Raw genomic sequence first — 22,869 nt, 5'->3', positions numbered from 1 at the left:
AGAGTATTCCAGGATATTTTCATCAACGGAGAAGCATCTGAATTGGAACCAGAACACCATCATGCATGTTTCTAGCCATGAAAAACCGTCTCGGACATCATGAAAAGCCAGGTAGTGGTTCAATAGCGGATGACTTAAGAATTCTATGCGCATAACAAGGGCTCCCGCATGCATCTGGCGTGATGAGGATACATTGGTATGTTGCTCGAAAAACAGTGTATAACGATAGCAAGGTCTTGAGTGCTTACCACCGCATGAAGGCGCCATGTATGTCCTCGGACGTATACGGAATAGAAGCGAAACCACATAACGATAGCAAATCGCACCGCAGCATGATATAGACTTATGGACCAAGGGTGATGTTATAAATTCGAAGCCGCCAGGGTACTCAGGCTGGGAGCACAGCACGAGGTGCCGGCCATATGCAGAATCCATGACGGTTGATATACTACTATAAATGCCCACCAGGCGGACAACTCATCCCCGGTGAGTATTTGTGCGAGGCATATTGTCCAATCGAGCGCTGAATTGCTAAATTGCTGCATGCATACAATATTTTCCTCCCTGGCAGCGTATTCAGTGCTTGTATGAGAGAGTTTACAAGAGGCGAAAGGGTTAAATTATTCACTCACTATACTACCAACTCTTTGGAATAGGTAATCTAAGCATCGATTTGGACAACAAACGAGTATCTGGATGTGTCATCTTCCGAGTTTGGTCCATGAGGGCCACCCCTATGGGAGAAACCGCGAGTGCTCTCTTGTCCTCCATTGATGCTGACTGAGCCCTGAGCGAGATGGGCATGAACGTCGACTTCAGAGTACAAAGGCCCGGTAAGTGCTGTACCAACTAGAGTGGCAATACAAAGAAAGATGGGCCCCATTATGTGGCAGAATTTTCAGTGTTGTAAGCGATTGTCTGAGGGTCCCGAGGTCGATCTGGCTTGCATCGAAAACAGAAGGCGAGCATCCCATAGAGGGAGAGAGGCGCGCGACCCCCACGTATATATATACTCAGTACATTTTCACAGACAGGTGTGTTCTATAGATCACCTGGGACCGTAGAATCGAAGAATAAAACAGGGTGCCACCCAGCTGTCAGGCGGCGTGGCGTCTTAAGTCCGAAGGTAGCTCACCGGAACACGGTTGTCGTTGCTTGAATATTGACAAGCCGGAGTCAGCCGCGCACTTCCAGGGTATGTCGTCTTAGACATGGCTGGGTTCAAAATACCACCCGTTTGGGACTTGGCTATCATGAGGTAGCCCAAAATAGGACGGAACATCCGGACGCTTGCATTTCGGGGAGACTGGCCCAGATTGCAGCGGTCTTTTGATTGATGTATGGTCTCAGTTCCAGTTCGCTTGTGGGACAAACGCCTCCCGAAGTGACGCTAGCAAAGGGGACGGCCAACTATTGGCGCTGACTCGTGACGCTCTAGAGTCATGTGTCCCAGGTCAGACGCCCGGCCCTCCACCAAGCATGATGGACATATTGCCAATAGTCCAGGGAGTGAACACATCCAAGGACGATGTTGGGGAAATACTAGCCATATAAACCCGAACAAGGAGCAGAAGGGGCTTCTATTTAGTCTAGTATGATTCTTTAATGGCCTCGAAATATAGCAATTAAATTCACTTGTACTCGAAAGCTTCACTCGTATGAGCTGAGGGTTTAAACATTAATTGTGATGGCCTAATTAGCTTGTTCATTACCACCTGCGTTAGTTTCCCCGTCCTAATCCTGCACTCTCTCAAAACTTGAACTGTTCCTTCAGTGGTGCTACGAAGTCATCCACCCGGTATTGTTTTCTGACACCGGCCTACGCAACCGCCGAAATCTGAGATGGCTTCAGATCAACCGTCACCGGTGCACAATTCACGTTCCTCGTTGAATAGAACTGGCCCAGGGTCCAGTTTGTGTTTTGCCAGGTAGTGTCAGTGCACTCCAGTGTCAAATTGACTTGTCCATGGGCTGTGAAAGTAATACTGTATCGATTGCATGTCAGCCTTCATATCCTGATGTCCTGCGGAGGCAACAACGCAACGGAGACACTTACGGGTACTTGGGGTCTTGGTCGCGGCAAACCCACTTTTGGTCGATGACCAGCTCATTGGACGGCCGGCTGAATGTGAATTTTGCCGGTGCTGGCCCTGGCTCGCCAACCTGTCCATCGTATGTGCAGTTGTATTGCAAGGTCCCGTAGAAAAAGTCTGAAAGCTGGCTGCTTGCTGCGTTGCATGAAGCCACGAAATCCGGCACTGCTGGGTTCGAGAGTTGGAAATTCGCATAGCCCCAGGAATTCTGATGGGAAGGAGTAGTGAAGATATAGGAAGCGTGGTAGTCGAAGTCTTGTATTGTCCATTTGAAGTCCTTGAATGAGGTCTCTGAACAGCCAGCTGGATCCGGGGTGGTCTTTCCGAGGGGTGTGCAAGAGACATATGCGGCATAGGCCACGAAGGCGGAGATAATTCGATGCATCCCGTGTGCGTTTACAAGAATGTATCTTGGCGGTCGTTGCAGATGATAATATCACGTACCTAGGTACTTGTTAGGGTGTGCGGCGGCAACTTTTTAATACTGCGAGAGAAAGTTCAGAGTTGATGGAATCATGCGCCAACATGCACGAAGTGACCGATGATTGACATGAAGCTGCGCTTAAATATGTTGGTGTCCCTCTCCGTAGCCCATCGCGACTACTTTATATACGAATTAGAAGTGAGCTGTTTGACCTCGTAAATGGGCAACTGTAGGTGCCCGCATGCCTAGGAGCTGAGCCCTCCAGCCCTGAGTGGCCAGCAGGGTGACGTCGGCGGTGATCGCTGATGCCAAGGCCTCGTATTCCCTGGTCCTTCCGAATATCCAACGTCACTTGCGGCATCCCGCTTCCCATCCTTTCGGTCTCGTAGCTGCCGACAGCGTTCGTGTCTTAGAATTTTGACTCGTGTTGTCGAATCGCACCTCGCGCCTCTTCCATTGTTAAACGAGATGGTCCCTTCGAGAACGAGTCGAGTCACACGGGACCGATGGTTACTGACCGCTAATCTGGCGTACCATTGTTGTAGCGCTCTTTTCTATTTTGGACATCGACTTTAGGTACTTGAGTAGTCATCTAATGCTCCCGAGGTCACAACGGTGGTCCCGATTCCGAGTCCCGCCACTGCCGCTCGCTCTCCGGCACCTGGGGTGTCACATAATGCAGTTGTGGCGAAGTTTTGGCAGTGCTTCCGGCTCACTACGGCCTCATTATTGACAATACATTCCTCTAATGTTTCGGCATGTTATGGAACGTTGTATTCACCGTCTGTGAGTTCCTACCACCGTCCACTTCCCGTCCATTCCCACTAACGTGCACTTGTACGGGCCCGCGCAACCCAGTGCCCATTTTACCAACGTCAAGCAGAGGCATGCAACCGCCCATCTAATTTATCAGCATATAGATAATGCAACTATGGTTTAGAGTGAGTAGCTATTATCTTATGTCTCACAGGGCAACAAAATTATAGGATTGGCGAAGTCGACCTCCAGGGCTTTCAGGGGTTCAAGGTGTCTTGCGGTCGCCGCCGTGAGTAAGGTCCCAAGCCTGCAGGTGGCTTCGCCAAAACTTCCAGCACAATTTTCAATGCCTATGCCAGTACTGAAATTTCTTCTAGTCAAAATATCGGAGGTAGTCCTCCACCGTTGCCAACTCGTCGTGAGTAACACGAGGTCACGGGGGCATAAAGTCTTGCCACCTTGCCTATCATCAACAAACGCGTCATCCTGACCTTCCTAGTACTCAAAGATTGTCGACATTTTCATGGCTAAAGGTCAAACAGTTTCATACTCTGACAGCGACACATCCTCACACGACACCTGAATCTCGTGCTCGAGCTGCTCCTAGACGACCCGGTTGAGTGTCTGCATGTCCTCACTCAGTGTCGTCTTACAAAATTCGCTTATAGAATAGCTCGAACGATGATGCCGAAATTCTGGGCTGAGGATGATGAGGGTGTGATTCCCTACCAATCTTCCCACTGGAATTGGGCAAGGTTAATCATACTGGGTGCTTCAGCGATGTGACAAGGGCAAGTGCCTACTGTAAGTGTGTGTGTGTGGGTGGCCCCAACTGGCCCATTCGCCCACCCACTTTAGGACCTTAGCCTTCCTTTCGCAATCCCCTCAAACCTTCCCTTACATAGAAGATAGCGCAGACTTAACTGCGATTGACGTATTGGAGATAATTGCCTTGTCTCTGCTCGTGACATAATCTAGGTGCTAAGACGTCTTATACCTGGCATGTACCTAGGTACTGAGTGGGGCCGCGCGCTTAAGGAGTGGATAGGAGTTAACTGGTGTGAGGAGTACTTGGGTAATTGGGCGAAATCCCGGGATCGCAGGATCGGAGTCATGGTAGGGCCCGAACCTTACGGCCCGGATCGGCGCCGGCAGACTTCAAATCTCAAGAAACATTGTTCATCCGACGGAGCACATTAATTACCGGAACGTCCGGCCCCCATGATGTCGCGTGCAACATGGAACTATATCAATCTTCGAGGAGACACCGTTCTGCCATGAGAGATATAAGGAGTTCCACGTGTGTCGTACGTCTTCAACGAATTGTTGCGAATCTCTTGTCCAAAAGAACCGCACGTCATGCTCCTCCCTCTCGCGCTGTTTGGGCTTACAGCCTGCGCGCAAGGTCTGAACTTGCCATCGTTTGCACGGCCAACATTTCCACCATCCACAATCGACAATGACGGGGTACGCCACATAGTTTTCCACCTCCTTTTCAGAACTCCATGGGCACAGCACGACGGTGCTAGACACTGATATTTCAAAATAGACCTTTTTCGGGCGTTACGATGTCAGAAAGACTATGGCCCTCTTGGACCCAGATCCTCGATCCATAAATAGGTATGACCAGATGATCACTACAACACCCTAAATGTCGACGATAAGCGGACTCGGAGTACCCAGCCAGGGAGGTAGCTGGATTGGGGTCGCTAATCTCTCTCAGTTACTTCTTCACTTTCTGGTTGACCACGGTCGATGGGGGCAAGTATCATGCCACGTTGAACCCTTTTCTCACGGGCAGCACTGCTAGCGCGGGAACTTTTTCCCTAAACGATCTCACCACGCTCGAGTCCAAGGGTGCCGTCGCCTTCGGGCCAGCCTCAGGAAGTGTCGAGTCTCTCAATGTGCAGTCTGCCACTCACAACCTGAGCAGCCCTGTTGGGTCCGATAACTACACCACGATGAAGTTGGATGGAGATTATGCTGGATTCGCTCTCAACACAATTATACACCCGACTGGCCCGAATATTTACTTCGGGGGCAGCGGTGGGATGTCACTGCCTGGTAACACAGGAAACGATACAAATGTCCCCATTGGCTGGTCTTGGTACTGGGTACGTACACACTCCGTTGTCTTTCCGTTTGCAGAATAACTTAACATCTAAACTTTCCGCCATCTAGGGGAACCCACACTTGCAGGTCGAGGGAACAGTTACAGTCAACGGAACAGCCCTCGAGATCGACAGCAGCCAGTCTTTCGGCTTCCTTGAGCGGCAATATGGGCTGTTCAGCGTTGGGCCTAAAGGATTCATCCTATTTTGGCTGTATCTGCCCAGTGGAGAGTTTGTGCACATCTGGGTGGTCTCGCCCCATGAAGATGGGACCGGAGATGCAGCTTTAGCAACTGTCTGGCACCCCAACGGTCTCCACCAGAACGTGCCCGTCGACATGAACACAACCCGTGCGTGGGATGAGTCGGTCGGCGCGACTGGGCGGCGCTACTTCAACAAGTTTCAAGTCGGACTCCCAGCAATCAATGCATCATTCACCATCAACAAGTGGATCCGAGACGCCGAGTGTGCTCCACCCGCGGCTGCCGCAGCCGCGGGAGTTACGCCCCTCTCGGAGTCATACTGCGACGGAGAGGCTCTCTGGAATGGCGAGACCGTGCCTGTTTTCGGACATTGTGAACAACTTTCAGCCTTGTTCACTGAAAACTAGACAGTAAAACTTTAGCGAACTATAATCTGATTCATTGTTCCTATCTATGAATACCTACATTCCTTAAGTGACTTTACTTGATAAGTACAATAATTCTTATAATCTCTAGTCCAGCCCTGTAGGGTTAGAATGCAAGGTTCTGTTCGAGGTATATGGTGTGCGGGGAAGTATTTGCAACCATGTTAGCATTATTTGGAAAAGCCGGCTGCGGAACAATACATCCTTGGATCGAATGCTGCGGCATTTCCAGTGCGAGTGACTTTCCAGTCTCTATGAGGAATCATAATATTTGAATTAAAATTCCAAATGTGCCTTAAGGGGGATACCGAGGAGGCAGGTTGGCCACATCCAACGGCCTTTCGGTGACTAGAACCTTTACTATGTCTCCCATTTTAGAGGGCCTCCAGGCCAACGTCCAAGCCGCATCCAGCTTCTTTGGCAATTCACTAACAATCTTGCTCATTCTAGCGGTCGTCGGCGCTGGGGTGAGTCTTCTGTATATTAGAGCCTTCTAGAGTGGTGGCCATTGCCCGAGATACTCAAGAAGTGGGACAAAAATGGGTTACCATATGCATCATCTGGACTTCTTTCTACGACCTTGTTTCCACCCGCTGAGCTCATACCCTGGACCCATACCATGGGCCATTACCGAGATCCCATGCACACTCATGATGATACTAGGCGAATCCCACAAGCAGACGCTACCGGTGTAGATTCGCAAGAAATACGGCCCGGTAGTCAGGCCCGGGCCAAATTAGCTCAACTACAGCCACCCGCAATCCTTTTCCCAGATATCCGGGTACCGCAAGCCGGGAGTCGGAGTGAACGAAAAGCACGACATGAACATTCGAGACACTCCGAGACACCATCATCGGGTCCAAGCCCACACGCGGTACAGGAAGGTTTTGGCTCACGGCTTCAAAGCCCAGGCCATGCGCGACCAGCAGCCACTTATCATGAAGTACGCGGACCTGCTGGGTTAGCGCATAGGCAATCACAGCGATGGGGGGAACAAGGTTCTATATAGGGCAGCCTGGTATAACTGAATAACATTCGACGTGAGTGTCCGAAATGGAACAGGTTGAGTACGTGAAGAGCAAGCAATAAATTTTAAAATATTCGTTTTTAGGGGCCGAATATCCGTATTCAAACTTGCAAGCGTACATAGGTGTTTTTATTGTTTATCAACTCTGTATATCTAAAGACGTACACGGTCACTTTATACAGTTACAAACGCTTAGAGAGAAGGTATCAATAATGCACATCAAGGCATACACCGTCGTGGTGATTATAATAGATCCCACTTAAGGTCTGATCCATGCCGGATTCAGAATGAGTGTGATCCCTTCCCCTCTGCATTTGCAGCACGGACTTGAAATTTTGAGGCTGTGCTCAATGCTCTAGAGACTTCAAAACCCTCACACAAGATACAATTCTGTGCATTTGGGTGCCTCAATTCCACTCTCACGTAACTTTGGCTCTGTTTGATTCCTCTTGTCATCAGTACCTTTGCCAGCTAAGGTGTAGGCATCAATGATATGACGTGTACAACCTTTGGATTTGCAGCAGACCTTGATGTTTCTGTGCCGTCTGCTAACTGCAGTGGTACCGAATGCACCAACGGCAGAGGGAAATTTCCCGAACAGGGGCACTCTGAGCTTAAATAAACCCTGATGTTTTGAGCTGAAATTGTGACACAAGCCCACCCTCGGCAGCCGGGACTGCCAGCGCATGGCCGAGGACATAGAACCACATTTCCAGTTGCCATTATCTGCCGAAAATATGTTTAGCAAAGCAAAGACGTGGCACGCTGTCTAATAATGCTGCGGCTGATTCTGAGTAGACGTTGGAGTTGATTGAGTTGATTGCTCCGGCACCCGTGTAGAAGCGATTCCCCTTCATGTTGAGTGCTGTGGATGCATGTGATGGGTAAAGGGTGGCGGGTGTCTGACAGCGACGCGTCGGAATGCAACGGCGCTTAGTGCATGGGCTATGATTTAGCGTCCGTTGGGTGGAGCACCTTGAATGTTACTTATTCGAGAATAAGCATGGAAGATCTCCCGACATCGAACACATCGCACGCCAGCAAGATTGGATAGAGTCGCGAACATCAAATGATCAATGCTGAAGGATAAGAGGCAAGTTTAAGCCTTGGCCCGTTTAGGCCAGCAGTTCGAGATCAACCGAGCTCTAAGTTGCCTTGGTTGCCTTTGGTTGAGCACGGCTCTTCTCATCTGAAGTCGCGCCCCATCACATCACCCACCTGGCGGCGGCAGATAGACTGCCTACCTAGGTAGTATGGAGTGCTCCCCAAGATTGGAGCCCCCCCCGGCTGTGCACGCTGGCACGCTGCCACAGCTGCTCGGACGCTACACATCCGTGCCCATGGCTAGTGCTTGGTTTCGTTTGGACTGAAAATTCCACGTTTGGCCCGATGCTCTAGGCCAAAGCTTACCCCATACAAAGTCGGCATGCCTAGCAGACCCATGCCTGCAAACAGCGCCTGGCGTTTGAGAGTCGAAACAGAGCTGTGCCACCTGCAGGACACCACCCAGCAGCTCCAATCACCTCATCCTCCCTCCTGAGGCGGCTTTGCGAACAATCCCAATGCGGCAGATCTGCCGTGAGCAGATTGGGTTCTAAAGAGGCCGAACACCATGTCAGTTGACGGGAGTCTAATGGTTGCATGGCAGTGCCTGGCGGACAGGACACAGACGGGGGTCAGGAGAAGCGAGCACATCAGCCCAAGTGTGCCATCGCCAAAGCCCCCGCGCCCCCGCGCCCCCCAGAGGATGTTTCACCGCCAGGGTCGTCGACAGGAAGCACAGATGAGACTTCTGAGGCCGGGCCGGCCTGGGTTTTCATATGTTTCTTCCCCCCGCTAGACAAGCCCTTAATGTGGTCGGTCCCCAGCAAGGCGTGTTTCCCGGGACCCGTCTCTCTCCTAAGCTCCCGAGTGCTCGCATCACCGGACACGATGCTTCGATTGTGGTGACGGGATTAATCACGGAACCGAGAATTATCCAGCACCTGCCGTTATATTCCATCCTGTGCTCATCATAGCGGTCGCTACTCATGTCGACCTGGAGTATGGGAGTCCTTCGACGGCCCAAGGGCAGTTTCATGCCCTCCCAACGTCGACAAGAAGGCAAGAACAAAGGCGGTGGTGAAGGCGGTGGTGACGGCGGTGGTGACGGCGGTGGCAGAGGTGGAGGAGGCGATGGAAAAAATGGCAATGGGGGTGGAGGTAATGGTCAACAAAACGGTGGTGATGGCCAGCGAGGCCAAGGTGGAGGTGAAAACAGAGGCCAGTCGAGACCCAATGGCCAGGGTCGACCAGGCCCTCCAGATGGCCCACCACAGGGCGGCGGACGAGGGGGACCAGATTCCAATAATGATGGTCGTGGAGGACAAGGCCCCGGCGGAGGCGGCGGACAGGGGCGAGGTCAAGGTCGCCCGCCATCTTCTCAGGGTGGCCCGGGCCAGGGTCCCGATCCCGATCGGCAGAGAGATCAGGTCAACGGTCCGCCGAACGGAGGTCCTCCGGGAGGTCAACAAGGCGGTGATAGGAATCAAGGGCAGGGGCAGGGCCAGAATAACCAGAACGGGGGCCAGAACCAAGGCGATCGAGGCCAAGGCCAACAGAACCAAGGACAGAACGGAGGTCAGAATCGAGGCCAGGGCCAAGGTCAGAACAACCAGGGACAGAACAACAACAACAATAACAACAACAACCAAGGCCAGAACAACAAGAATCAAGGCCAGAACAACAACAACAACAACAATAACAACAACAACAACCAGGGTCAGAACAAAGATGGCAATCGGGGTCAAGGCCAGCAGAACCAGGGTGGCAATAGGGGGCAGGGACAGACACAGAACCAGCAGTTTCCGGACAACAACAATAATAACAATAATAATAATAACGGCAACAACAACCAGTCGAAGTCGGAGGAGTCCACCTCCACTACAACCCAGGAGCAGACTTCGACCTCCACCCCCGAAGCCCAGCCGACGGAACAACCACCACCTCCCGTTGCCTCGCCAGAAACACCGCCTCTCGCTGCCCAGCCACCACCACCACTGCCGCCGCCGCCGCCACCTCCTCCAGAACAAACACCGCCATCTGAGACGTCTTCGACACTGACTTCGGCCTCTTCGACCTCTTCGACCTCTTCGGCCTCTTCGACCTCGAGTCTGCCTACATCGTCACCAACCAGCACGACACAGCAACAACAACAACCGGCTGCTGCTTCCTCTTCACCAAGTCCCTCACTTCCACCTCTGGCGGCCCAAACTCAGGTCTCACTTTCACCACAAACAACTCCTCCACCTGTGCCATTACCCATCGTCGTACCAACACCCGCTAGTGCCTCACCCGTGGCCGAGGTGGCTCCCCTTTCGTCTCTGGCATCAGTTCCGATACAATCTGCGGTAGCCGACAGCAATGATGCAAAACCCTCACCTGGACCTGTCATGTCATCTGGAAAGATGGCAGGAATTGCTGGTAAGTCTAGCAGTGAATATATGTGCATAAGCGATGGTCTGACCGTTATTATTAGTTGGCAGTGTTTCTGCGGTAGCAATTATCGGGACCTTGATCCTGATCCTTTTCCGTCTAAGGAGGCGAGGCTACCTTCGATCGTTCAAGAGCCCATTCAAGAGCTCCCGAAATTTGATGGGCCGCGCGAGGAGGCTCCCAAGCCGGACATCGACTCCAGAGCCAGAAATGAGTGAGGCCCGCATGCCTGCTGCAGGGCCGTCCGCAGACAGACTGAGCAGCGCTCGATCACCGTCTGCATGGGACTACGATGATGACGACACATCAGCCTCCCCTGCCGTCCTCGACAGATCGCTGCCGGTTATTCAAAAGCCCTTGAAAGGCCTGGTGGGCCGTGGTGGGACAACCAGGCAGACGCTGGACCGAGACGCCGACGGCTTCTTTGTCGGAAGCACGCTGTCACCAGTAGCCGAGGCCCAATCGATAATATCACAGACCACCGACTCAACCAGCGTAGTACCGCCGTCGCCGGTTCTCCAGGCCAACGGGTCGCGCGAGCCCTTGGCGCAGCAGGCCGAGCCTGCGGCTTCCGTCAACTGCCCGGTGCAGAAGCTACAGAACAAGCTGCGATTGCACAACTCCACCGACCCGCGGCCATGTACAAAGCATGGCGGCCACTCACAAGCAGACCGGGGCAGTGTGTCATCCGTGTCGTCATGTACAACATGCGGTGGCGACTCACCAAGGGAAAGCCGCTTCTCGTTTGCCTTCCTACTGCAGCCACCCCTGGACCTATTCAAATCCAAGAGGGGCTCTTCGGAGGAGGACAGCAGGAAGTCAGGGTGGTCGCTGTGGTTCAGGACTGAAGACGGCAAGAAAGACAGGTCGGAACAAAGCAATATGCAAGAGAAGAGATGAGAGGCTCGCTGGCGTGTCCATGGAAATATTGATTGATTGAACTGTACAAAGCGGTATATAGTTGTGGAGACAGCAGCATATTGATACGATCAAGACCGGCGTTCTAGTACGGCATAAACTCCAATCATGTGAACATTTGAAGTCTCGCCGGTGACACCTGTAGACCTTTTCATGGATAATTGAGGATGAATGTGTTTTGAGGGATTGTAGTCTTAGGATCCGTTGAGAATCTCCGGAACTGCAGCATGTGAGCCATTTGGAAGCCAAGAATCTATTGTGACAAACTTGCTTGAGTGGCCGCGCACGACGATCCCGAGGTAGCTGCAGGGCGAAAGTAATATTCGGGCCACACAAACTATTGACTGCTCAGCACCCTTTCGTGCACTAAAGGTTGGCGGGATACCCAGGTCACGGTATGCTCCAGTGCATATATCTATCAGAGACAAGAGTCGTAAGTAGGTTCGGAGTGAATAAGTACACATACCTAGTCAACGTAAGAGTAGAGTAGTAGCAGTGTATTCGGGTGCGTTAAGAGCTACTAATCATTACCGTTATCCTTTCGCTATGCTATACTAGTAGGTTCTTTTACCTCCTTATGTATTCTTTTACTCTTCTCAAAGTGTTGACCCAGAGGTAGACCAAGGGCTAGACCAAGGGTTCTAAGTGGAAGATGCGCATGAGCTGCTACACTGAAGCTATTTAGGTGCCTAGGTGTTCTAGCGGGGCTGTGTCGGTGATCCCTGACAGTATATTGCATGATGCACCTTCCCGTAGATATGCCCTCTTATGGTCTGTCTGTTTTCACAGAGAAACCCCTCTAATAGACCTCTCCGTCTAGGACATCCCGTTATAAGGCACTGCGTTATATGACATGCTCCCATGAAGAATCGATTGATCCTTCTGGGACATGTTTTCATAGCATGGACTCTTCTAGGCCGCCGCTCCGTTGTAGTAGTGCATCATCTTAAAGCGACTTTCACCGAATCCCCATTGGAATTCCCTAGAAATTGAGCGTTGCTCAGCTACTATCAAATGCCCATGAAGTCTGCATCATGGAGATTCAAGTAGGTGTCTCCCAATTGTGCTTTTAATAGACACACGTCATCCATATCCCTCCCCGGGGCCTGATGAAAAGCACCTGATACTCTCGCACAGGACCATATGCACACAAAGCAACTTCGTGCTGCTATAAATGACCGCTCTCTAGCTGACGACAGCCCATACTTCACATTCATACAGGATGTCTGCTTTGGCCAGACCTGCGACCCCGACGACAGTGTCAGGAGGGCGATGACCGTCGGCCGTCTTGTCCATGAACTCCGTCCACAATTCGCCCCACCCCCGGTCGACAACGTCTAGACGATCGACTTCTGCATTGCCTGTCTCCTTCACAATGTAGTGCTTGACCTGGTCGATCCCACTTTGTCAGCGACTCCAAATGGAAAGAAAGAGGCACAAGACGGCGACGAAAAAGGGCCGTCTTACTTGAACAATGTCACGCGGGCTGGCACCCGCAGCGGCAAGTGCCTTGCGGATGTTCTCGTACGCAATAGGGGCTTGTTCCTGGACTGTGCGTGGGTTGTCTGTTCTTGCGGGGTCGCACCCTGTCATGCCAGCGAGCGTAATGAGACGGGATGACGGGAGGAGGGGGGTAATAGCGACTTGGTTGTATGTTGGTGGTGGCAGCCACACCCCTTCAGGATTGAACGTGCGCGGCTTTGTCGATTCCGCATTGCTGGCCATGTTGAAAACCTTCATCAATATGTCTCTGGTCACTTGTTTACTCGTCCTAGTATTCGCAGTCGGTGGGGTCAATGCCAATGTGGATGGGCATTTGAATGCTTGATTTGCGCCAAGCTTGATTACGAATCAGGCTTGATTACGAATCAGGCTTGATTACCTGTGTACGCAACCTGCGTACCTAGTGTACTACCCGTGGGCTTCGGCTTCTACTTAATTACCCACTACGGCAAGGGCCTAGGGGAGTAGCCACACCGAATGACTAATAAACAGGCAGCCAGTTGGGGCCCCAGTCACCCACGCGCACACACTTACAGCTGACACATGCACATGGATATGTCTCTCAAAGTCCATTATTATTATGCCTCCCCTCTTGGAGGTCCTACTAGGATGCAAACTCGTTAGTTCCCTGGGTCAGAGGTGCAAATATTGGCAATGACCTCGGGAGAGCGCAACTGCGTGAATGCTGTGCAAGGCGTTGATAGACCGCGGCACCTGACTGCTGTAACTGCGGTTGCGTATGCCAGGGCAAGCCAATGACTGCACATGTGGTCAAGGCAAGTAATAGGTCCTCAATCGCCAGCTGGGACGGGTGAGCACGGCACTCTGCGGTAGCAAAGACAGAGATCGCTGACATCGGGCGGAACATAAATCAGCTGAGGTGCCAGTGCAAGAACTTGTGTATGATACAGGTACTTTCTTGATGATTGAATGTCTGGAACGTCTTGTGAAATGAGGTAGCTATGAAAGATAGATGAGGTTCATCTCAAGATGGGGAAAAAGAAGACAGGTGTTGCGACGTATAAAGTCCATACCATAGGAGGTCATCCCATGGGAGGCTGGGAGGACACCCTTTTGGGGATTATGCTTGGAAGCCTCTCCTATGGAAGGCTGTCCAATATGATCATCCTGTGGGAGATCCTGCGTGAGGTCATTCTATGGGAGGTGCTCTTATGGAACATTTGAACGCTTAAAAAACCCTAACTGCAACATAATTTCATGTAGCGGTTTCATGCTGCAGGACGCATGACATCTGATATTCGCCCTTTGGGCTGGAACGATAAAGATTGTCACGGAAATTTGTTGTAGACTGCGAGCGCTTCTTGTTAGCAACTCTGGGAACAGCCAAAACGCAATTCATCAGGTAACTGCAGCACCGCCCAGTTGGGTACTAATCACCTCTACCAGTTATCGACATGTCTAGGTTACATAATCGCTCATGAGGTAACAAATTAGCGCCTGGCCTACTTTTCATCCACATCACCACCTGGACAGGATCAAACGCTGGATCTTAGGCTTTGATCCTACTACAGAAGTCATGAGGAAGATCAAGGACACGGCCATGAGATCTGGTAGTGAGTGCCGACAAGCAAGCCTAGTGGCAGCTCTAGAGGTCAAGCGATATGTTAAATATCCCCTACATTACCAACTCGCAGCAGTACTTGACCTTCAGGCCTATCTCGTAGCCTGAAGTCGCCAGCTCAGCAATATGTTGTATCTTTGGTGTTGTTCTGTCAATCACCAAACAGAAATAAATTTTGCTGGTCTTGAACGCGTTGCTGCCACAGGGGTAACTATCGTGCCCTTCAGGTGGCTGTTAGCAATATAGAGAATTGCTTCAAGTAAAGAATTTTCTACCCTCGGGCTTCCCAAGACACTGTGTGAAGACTTGTGGGCCAGGGACGTCATGAATAATATTATTGCAAATCAGTCGCCTTATATCATTCTGTTTTCCACACCACATCCTCTCTTTGCTATCTTGAATCAGGTGGCGCAGTCTTTATGGAACCAGATCTATCGAGGTCTTGCAAATCAGATATTGCCCACAACATCAAGGCCCAGGCAAAGAAAGATACAGCTCTCTCTAGCCGAACAGGCGTGAGGGCCGGGACTGCTTGGCCAGATGCAGATACTCGAATTTGACTGCAAGAAAATTACAAAAGACAGTTATCAAGAAACCGAGAAGTGACAACCGAAGAAGCCCTGGGAGAGTGTGTTAGTGTTATTGAATTCGATCAGAAGCAGCTGTGGCCTCGAATGATTCACGACGTGTCTAAAGGGCCGTTGGTCCAACGTCAGCTGACGAGATGTGCGGCTCTCCGTGAGCGAGAAGCAAACATGGTGGTGCACACAATCCATTGGATGGATCGCCAGTGAGAAGAATTGCTTCACACTTGCAGGCATTTAGGATGGCCTCTCTGTCTGTGTCAATTAGAGACCCCAAGGATCAAGGCGCTGTCAGGTACAAAGAAGCTGGTGATGCTGTCGGTTGTGATCGGATCAAGCTCTTATCGATAAATCACCACGCTTAGGACTTAAGTCAAGATTTTTAGGGCCCTACACAATAAAGAGAGTTTTTTTAATTTAAAATTAATTTAAAATTAAATATATTCTTTATTAATATTTTTAAAAATTTATAACTATTAAATATTAATTATAATATTTATATCTAAGATCTTAAAAGGAAGTTATTTCTTTTACTTTTTATTATTATTTATTCTAGTATTTTCTATTATTATAAGATTAAGTAAAAAGAAAAATAAACGCCCCACGTGGGACTCGAACCCACAGCCTTCCGATTTGCCGCTGTTGCGCTAAAAGTCGGACGCTCTGACCATTGAGCTAGCAGGGCCGCAACTTACTCATGCATTTTATTTAGAGATCATATAGTTAACAAAGATATTTTTCTATAAATTTTTAATTTATATTCTCATACTTCCCTTTCATTCTATTTAAATTTCTACTTCACTTATAATTAAAATTTATAAATTTATATTAAAATTAATATTTATTTTAAAAATTATATTTTTTTATTAATTTATAATTTATAAATTAATATTAAACTTATATAATTTTATTTTTATTTTATATATAATAATATAATATTATTAAACTTTATATATTATATAAAATTTAAGTTATTAACTTAAAATTTTAATCTTTTAATTAAATAATTTTTATATATATAGTTTTTAAATTTATATTAATTTTAAATTATATAATAAAAGTTTAACTTTTATTATTAAAAAGTTATTTAAAATAAAAAGCTTTTAAAAGATTTTAAATAATGTTAAAGTATAAAATTTTTTTATTTAATAAATAGTTAAAAAAAAATAACCTACTTATTTTATAATTATTCTATTTAATCTTTAAGTTATTTATAAAGTATAATATACTTTGAAAGTATTTAAAGCTTTAAAAGAGCCTTAAAGGGGGTAATATAATAGTATGATACTATTAGGCCTTATATACTATGTGGGATTTAAGTTATAGACTTAAAATTCTAGTCTTTTAGTCGAGCGGTCCTTTGTGCACACAGTCTCTAGATTCGTGTTAGTATACGTCCGAGGACATACATAGCGCCTTTATACGGTGACATTTGCATTGTGTTTCTATTGTTATTTCTCGTGATAGAAAGATGTGAACCCCGAAACACTGAAACTTTCATACGATTTCGCTTATTAATATAATTAAGTGGCCGAAGCCTAACCCCTTCCCATCTTAGCGATGTGCCGAGACCACGAGCACAGGCTCGAGCCTCGAGGGCAGGCATCTGTACAGCTGCTAATACAATGTGGCCGAAGCCTGAATCCCTTCCTTCACTGTGGCCGAAGCCTCAACCCCTTTCTTCAATACCAACACACTGTTGCCAAGAAAAGTGTCCGGTCTAAGCCCACGAGGCGTCATGGCTAGAACATCCAGCACTGGGTTCTCCACGTCCGGCTCTTCCAAGACGAGCTCCGCAACCTCCTCGACTGCCACGCCCTTGGAATGAGGCCTTGCCGGTATTTTCTGCCCTGTTCTGTATGTGCCAGATATACAGTGGCTTCGGGACCTTCATCCTTAGCTTGAGAGCCGGGTTCTTCTCTGAGATTCGCTTCTCTACGACATACTTCTTGCCATTCTCCGACTCAAATGCAATCGGAGCATCGATATGATTTTCCCAGGCTTGATCTTGGCACATCGTCGGCCGTGTACCAAACGCCGTCACGGGCGCGCGTGTGGACTTGATCATACCCAAGATAGTCAAATCCGATTGCAGGCGGGCGCGAGTGACGGGGGATGAAGCTGCGGAACGTCGAGGTGCACTGCTCATCGTCATCCGAATCCACCCAGTCCTTACTATCAGAGAGCGGCCGCCAGATGTCTCCTTCTGCCCACGTGCGATTTTGCTTGACTTTCCTCGAGTCTGGGCCGACAACGACCTCCTCCTCGCCCAAGGCACCACACTTCGACACGTGATCAAGAATCGGCTTAAACTTGAACATGGTGTCTTTGCGCGAGTTGTTCCCCGTGACATCATTGGGCAACTCGCATTGGCGAGGATTCTCGATGTCCTCGAGCTCGCTACGACAGACTGGCGGAATATATTGTGCCAGCTGGTTCTGTAGGCCGCGGATCTCTTGTTCGACACCACGGATCTTCTGATTCTTGTCCGGGCCATTAGGTGCTTGCTGAGCCTCAGTCAGCCCTACCCTCGCCTCTCCCAAGAGCTTCGGTCTCTCCTCTTCGAGGCCAGGGAGGGCAGAAGCGGGGCAGGTGTGGACTACAAAGTCCTCGTCGTAAGTATTGTGGCCGAAGCCTCCTTCCTGAATTCGCTTGTTGCGGAGGTAGTTTTCTCCATTGTAATCTGCCTGACAACCTTGGAATGGTAGGCATGTGGCAGGAACGTCCTTGCCTCTTCGTCATAGGCCCAGCCCCTCTCCTTATAGTATGGCACAAGGTCTTCATAGAGCTGATCCATGGTCTTGTCGTCCTTCTCGTCGGGCGCGTCACACTGAATGGGAGGGATCACTGCGTCCGCCGCAGAATCAGTACTACCGGAGTTTTGCTCCGGGGTGGGTGTGGAGGTCAAGGACAAAGCCTCCATGTCTTCTTGAAGTGACTGAGAAATTGTTAGCCAACTGCTGTCTGTTGGATGCTAGTTACAAGTAAAGGGTAGGAAACGTTTGACTAGGTATGCAAGAGAAATTTGGAAGTTACATGGTGACATACTGAATTGTCTTAGAGGTAGGCCTCCACGGGGCTGCCATGGCTGTCGTGCGCAGTGCTTCCGCCGCTTGGGGCAGCCTGATCTTTGTCATCTCCATTGGCAGACATCTGGATCTGGGTCAAGCTGAAATTTGAACGAGTGGGTGAATGACGCAGCCTACGGTCGGGCTTGGTCTTCAGGTCACATGAAAACCAAATGCAGATACTCACTTTCTGTAGAGGGGAAGGTCTCTGTGAAAGATGTTGGTAATTAGTTGTAAACCCTGTCTGGTGAGGATACATTCAATGTTGTGCGTGTTTGTGTATGTGCGTAATGCGTGAGTTGCTAGTTCCAAGGTTGTTGGCTTTTTTTGACAACAGCTTCGAAGCTGTGCCCTGCCTGTTTAGTAATTACTTCACACTCAGATGCGAGGTGGCATCAAAGGTGAAGTGGGTCAGGTCCAAGTGAAAATTATAGCAATTTGTTGAACCTACACACATAGCTCATAAACTGCGGGCAAGTCCAGTGCATACCTAGGTAATTACACTGAAAGACATGCTACAAAAGCTCCCAGGGTGATTATCAGACTTCCACATTGGGTCCCGTCTAGATCTCTGACACCGGCATTTCTTACGTCGCATGCTCAGGGCTTCCCTCAAGCCATCAACTGTCCATTTACTGGTTTCGCTTCTATTCCGTATACATCTGAGGGCATACATGGCGCTTTCATACGGTGGTAAACGCTTGAGACCCAAGGCTTAAAGAGCCACTATTGAATAGGGCAAATATAGGTAAGAATACCAGAACAACAGATCACATCAAGTTACATATGTACCCAAGTACCTACAGCTACAATGTCCATCTTCATACCAGTGGAGCAGTGGAGGTGTATTTGCTTCGGGCCAGGACTACTAGTGTCATTTGCCACGTGCAAACTTTTGTAACTACCTAGGTATGTACAAGCATGTGGTTTGGACCAGGGATATGGGAGTAAAATGCAGACATAGGCCCGGAGAGTGGTGTGCATTGAAGTTGATGACACTCCTAAGACCATGTCTTTTCTTGCTGATATGTGCCTTCTTAGACATTCTTGCACTTTCAGCCACAGGGATGAACTTTGAGAACAACTCCCATTTGCTATCTGTTTCTTCTTTTGTCTGTGAGTGAAGAAGCACCCATGAGCTCATATTCCACATCCTCAACTTATAACCTCTTTAGAATAGAGGAGTATATTGACTGCTTTTCATATTCATATTGCTAATGCATTATTTTGCCCATCCTAGTCTTTGACCATTTGGCCATTTGAAAATTCACTAGGGGTTTCCAATCCAGCCCCCATAAATCAAGAAACTTCACTTGTCCAGCTGTGGCATCTGGATCCAGAATGCCTACACCGAGGCCAAAGAGATAGCAGAGTCTCACACAGGGCAGTATGAATGCGTGATTAACCTAGTCCAATCTGTTCATTTTGTGAGTCCCTCAACCCCACGAGTGGCCAGACCGTTCCCAAGGCTGCTTGGAATCAGCTTGAGGTACTAATCTGTGATTACCACCATCACAATGGAGTAAAAGGAGTGAATGCCTATTCACGCGGGAGAATCTTCACGGCAACTCGTTGCCAACGGGACCGAAAATCGATCATTCATACCCAACCATGGAATGGTCCTTGCAGTCTGGCTCATGACTTCCAAGAAGATTTTGCAACAATGCGTCGTGGTCCAGCCCCTTCCACAAGCTTAGGGAACTACGCTTGTGCCTCTAGGCTGGAACAAATGAAGCCATTGCCTTCCATGAGACATCAATTAATAGAAGTCTTCTTGACCAAGTTTCCCCGCGTTCTGGCCACACCACCAGGGCTTGGCTCCCTAATACCTAAAAGTACATCACAGGGTGAGGTGGTGTCTCCCACATCCTTGCTGCTACTTGGGTACCCTAGGGTACTCCCGAGCGCACTAAATTTAGGCTTTGTGACGAGCCAACGAGAAGGGTCAGCTGGTATAAAACAAGCAACAGCTAATTCACCACGACGAATGAATACAGTTGTTCTAGAGACGTTGACTACGTACTTAAGTATGTAGCAATGCTGTGGGCTAAGACTGCAGCCTGAGTCGACCTGATTTGCCACCGTCTGAGGGCTGGGACGTGAGCGAGCGAGGCTTGTTAATGCTCCACAGGGCCAGAAGCAACTCCAAGACTTGGCGAGATCTTCCGTACGACTCTGCAAGTGACAAAAGCACGGGCGAAACACTTGGTCATCCTCCAGAGGTGCAGCCTAGCTTTATGCGAAAGCTTGGCCGTGCTTGAGCAAAAACTGTGGGCTTGGGGATTTCTGAGGGTGGATGCCCGACAGTCGTGTCTCAGAACGCGCCAGGTTCGCAGGTTTGCTGATCCCTGCAAGCTAGCCCAAACATGAGGGCTCTTGGCCTGCTCTAAGATATTTTTGGGCCCAGTTGTTCAGACGAAGCTGATCTTTCAAGATCCAGACTCCGGGCCGATCAGCTTGCTTTGCCCTAGCTGACGGGAAGAGATCAGAATGGATGCTAACATGTGTCTAGTCTGTTTTGCAGAGCACTAAGCATGCCTCAGTATTGCCAGCGGGCGCCTGGAAGGAGACGGGCGCTCTGCAGGCCCGGGACTTCAGGGCGTAGTGCGGTCCCGAGGTCTGCTTTGACCGTGGTCGTGAGGCGACTTCTGTGTCTGAACTTGAGTCAGCATCAAGACTTGCAAAACGGCCCTTGGCGTGACCACTACCACTATTACAAGGTATGACTCGGCTGGGTTTGGTAGCAAGTCCATATATCAGTGCTTAATATGGCTCTAGGTCTGTCAAGGCTGCCCTGAGGCCGGTCAGACACCCGTGGCGCTGGATCGCCAAGTTGACTGCTGCCAAGGTCCGCCAAGCTGTCTGAGCAGAGTCCTCTCCCAGGACTTTTCGGCACCATCTGGTCTCGGAGCCCAGGCGTTCCTGTTTCTCGCCTCTGTCCAAGACTTTTCTTCGTAAGGGTGTCAAACACTGACTGATTCACCGGACTGTCTTCACGGACCTCAATTTGGGTACCGGACCGCCGTGGGAGCACGGCCGAGCCCACTTGAGGCACCACGTCCTCGACCTCGCCCGCGATGTTTCAACAGATGGGTCCTTGATAAGATCCCCAGTGCTCCCTCGTCCCAAGTTGCTGCATTCCACCTCGAACTCACCCTCAACCTCAACTCTATCCTGTCATTCTCTTCTCTTCTCAAAGCTGGTCTGGAACCTCTCATTATCGTCTTCCTACATTTATAATAAACCTACATATACCCCCTTCCTATCGACTAAACCCAACAAGATGTACACTCGCAGCATCCTTCTCTACCTGGGCGCACTTGCGTGGCTGACCCAAGGTGCACCCCTTAATATCAACCTCGGCGCTTACTCTCCTGCCTTGGTGGTCGGTGATGGTGAAATCTCTTTCGGTGGCGGCGAGGCAGAGGGAGTTGCAGGTCGTCCTGCAGAGGGAGGTGCAGGAGGTGCAGAGGGTGGTGCAGGCGCTGGAGAAGGAGGCGCCGGTGGTGCTGGAGAAGGAGGTGCCGGTGGTGCTGGAGAAGGAGGCGCCGGTGGTGCTGGAGAGGGCGGAGCAGCCGGCGGCGAGGGCGGAGGTGGAGCTGCTGCTCCAGAGGCAAGCACAATCTCAGCTGCTCAGGTAAGCATGAACTTCGTCCCGGGTGTCACAAATAGTAGAACGCCAGATTAACCATCATCCTCACAGGATGTCTCGGCTCTGCAAGGCATGGGCAAGCAGAGACTCCCATAGGCCCGAACATACGCCCGTTGAGGGCCAGCTTTGATTTCCGAATCGACCACGACCGCCGCGAGAAGGAGCAGACAGACTTCAATGTTATCAAAGAAAGAGGCTCTGCTACATGGCTTCTCTGGCTTGTGACGACCTTCGGGTACACACCTGAGGTATACTTTGGCCTCCACAGGATTTACATATGGAAGAAAAGCTTTCACGCCTCGATACCCAGCGTAAAAAACAGGTCTGGCAGTTTTATATTGGATGCACACAGACTACTACATATTTAGTATAATAGACGGAGAGCATGCGCGTTTTCTGATTTAAACACCAAGGACAGACTGAAATTTGTGAGACGGTGATACGGCATGTGCTATCTGCTGGCACACCACGCGTGGGTTCTTTTTCTTTGAAAGCATTGTGTTGTGCCACTAAGGTATTATCTCTTGAGTGGACTCTCATGGTCTATGAGCCTCAAATGGTATGATATGCAAGATGTTCATTTTGTAACAGGGAAGGAACAGGAATAAGGCACTCTAGGCATCAGAATCCCACGTCGAAGAATCACGCTTGTCAAGTCCCTCAAACTTTATGGGTTGTTTCCTAGTAGCAGTACTCTTCCACCACCTGCAGCCAGGAGCACAGTCTACCGCCACATTGAAACCTGACGGAGGAAATTGACAATGCACACCCCTTTCCTGGCTTGTTGAGCCTGACAACCTCGTAGCTCGTCTCGGTATTCTACATAGGGAGCAGAATATCAAATGGCCGATCAGTATGACGCAGTCTAATAAGCAGTTGCATAGCCGAGAGTGCACACGTGTACGGTATATACCGCCACATTCCTCTTGGCTAGTGTCTCGAGACACCAAAGCGAGCCACATGGTCGCACTCCCTGCCAGCACTTGATCGGTACTGTGTAGGCCCAGCTTCAAGAAAACTATAACTTCTGCTGGAAGGCCTGCCTTGTC

General features: G+C 49.8%; 5 protein-coding genes across 5 annotated transcripts; 3 read left to right on the top strand and 2 right to left on the bottom strand.

Annotated features, from left to right (window-relative positions):
• Positions 1–1,598: 1,598 nt before the first annotated feature.
• KVR01_009902 (uncharacterized protein) lies at positions 1,599–2,684 on the bottom strand. The gene is made up of 2 exons (XM_044785085.1): positions 2,057–2,684; positions 1,599–1,985 (listed from the first exon to the last, which is right to left on the bottom strand). The coding sequence occupies exons 1-2, from the start codon at positions 2,476–2,478 to the stop codon at positions 1,820–1,822; spliced, it is 588 nt and encodes a 195-aa protein (XP_044641150.1). The 5' UTR covers positions 2,479–2,684; the 3' UTR covers positions 1,599–1,819.
• Positions 2,685–2,899: 215 nt separating this feature from the next.
• On the top strand, positions 2,900–6,045 carry KVR01_010013 (uncharacterized protein). Its single transcript, XM_044783586.1, has 5 exons — positions 2,900–3,458; positions 3,651–4,740; positions 4,823–4,893; positions 4,997–5,387; positions 5,455–6,045. The coding sequence occupies exons 2-5, from the start codon at positions 4,633–4,635 to the stop codon at positions 5,992–5,994; spliced, it is 1,110 nt and encodes a 369-aa protein (XP_044641261.1). The 5' UTR covers positions 2,900–3,458; positions 3,651–4,632; the 3' UTR covers positions 5,995–6,045.
• A 3,024-nt stretch (positions 6,046–9,069) lies between these two features.
• Positions 9,070–11,517, top strand: KVR01_009814 (uncharacterized protein; the record flags this gene model as incomplete). Its single annotated transcript, XM_044781856.1, has 2 exons — positions 9,070–10,501; positions 10,557–11,517. 2 exons carry the CDS (start codon positions 9,070–9,072, stop codon positions 11,411–11,413), a joined length of 2,289 nt encoding a protein of 762 aa, XP_044641062.1. The 3' UTR covers positions 11,414–11,517.
• An 882-nt stretch (positions 11,518–12,399) lies between these two features.
• Positions 12,400–13,265, bottom strand: KVR01_009957 (uncharacterized protein). Its single transcript, XM_044793564.1, has 2 exons — positions 12,899–13,265; positions 12,400–12,820 (listed from the first exon to the last, which is right to left on the bottom strand). Exons 1-2 carry the CDS (start codon positions 13,169–13,171, stop codon positions 12,617–12,619), a joined length of 477 nt encoding a protein of 158 aa, XP_044641205.1. The 5' UTR covers positions 13,172–13,265; the 3' UTR covers positions 12,400–12,616.
• An 8,186-nt stretch (positions 13,266–21,451) lies between these two features.
• Positions 21,452–21,916, top strand: KVR01_009992 (uncharacterized protein; the record flags this gene model as incomplete). Its single annotated transcript, XM_044790538.1, has 3 exons — positions 21,452–21,557; positions 21,594–21,805; positions 21,872–21,916. The coding sequence occupies 3 exons, from the start codon at positions 21,452–21,454 to the stop codon at positions 21,914–21,916; spliced, it is 363 nt and encodes a 120-aa protein (XP_044641240.1).
• Between the last annotated feature and the right edge of the window lie 953 nt (positions 21,917–22,869).

This window comes from Diaporthe batatas (assembly GCF_019321695.1).
Source record: "Diaporthe batatas strain CRI 302-4 chromosome Unknown Contig00012, whole genome shotgun sequence".
Taxonomy (NCBI): Eukaryota; Fungi; Ascomycota; class Sordariomycetes; order Diaporthales; family Diaporthaceae; genus Diaporthe; species Diaporthe batatas.
Note: the sequence above shows the minus strand (reverse complement) of the source record. Positions and strands in the feature narration are given on the sequence as shown.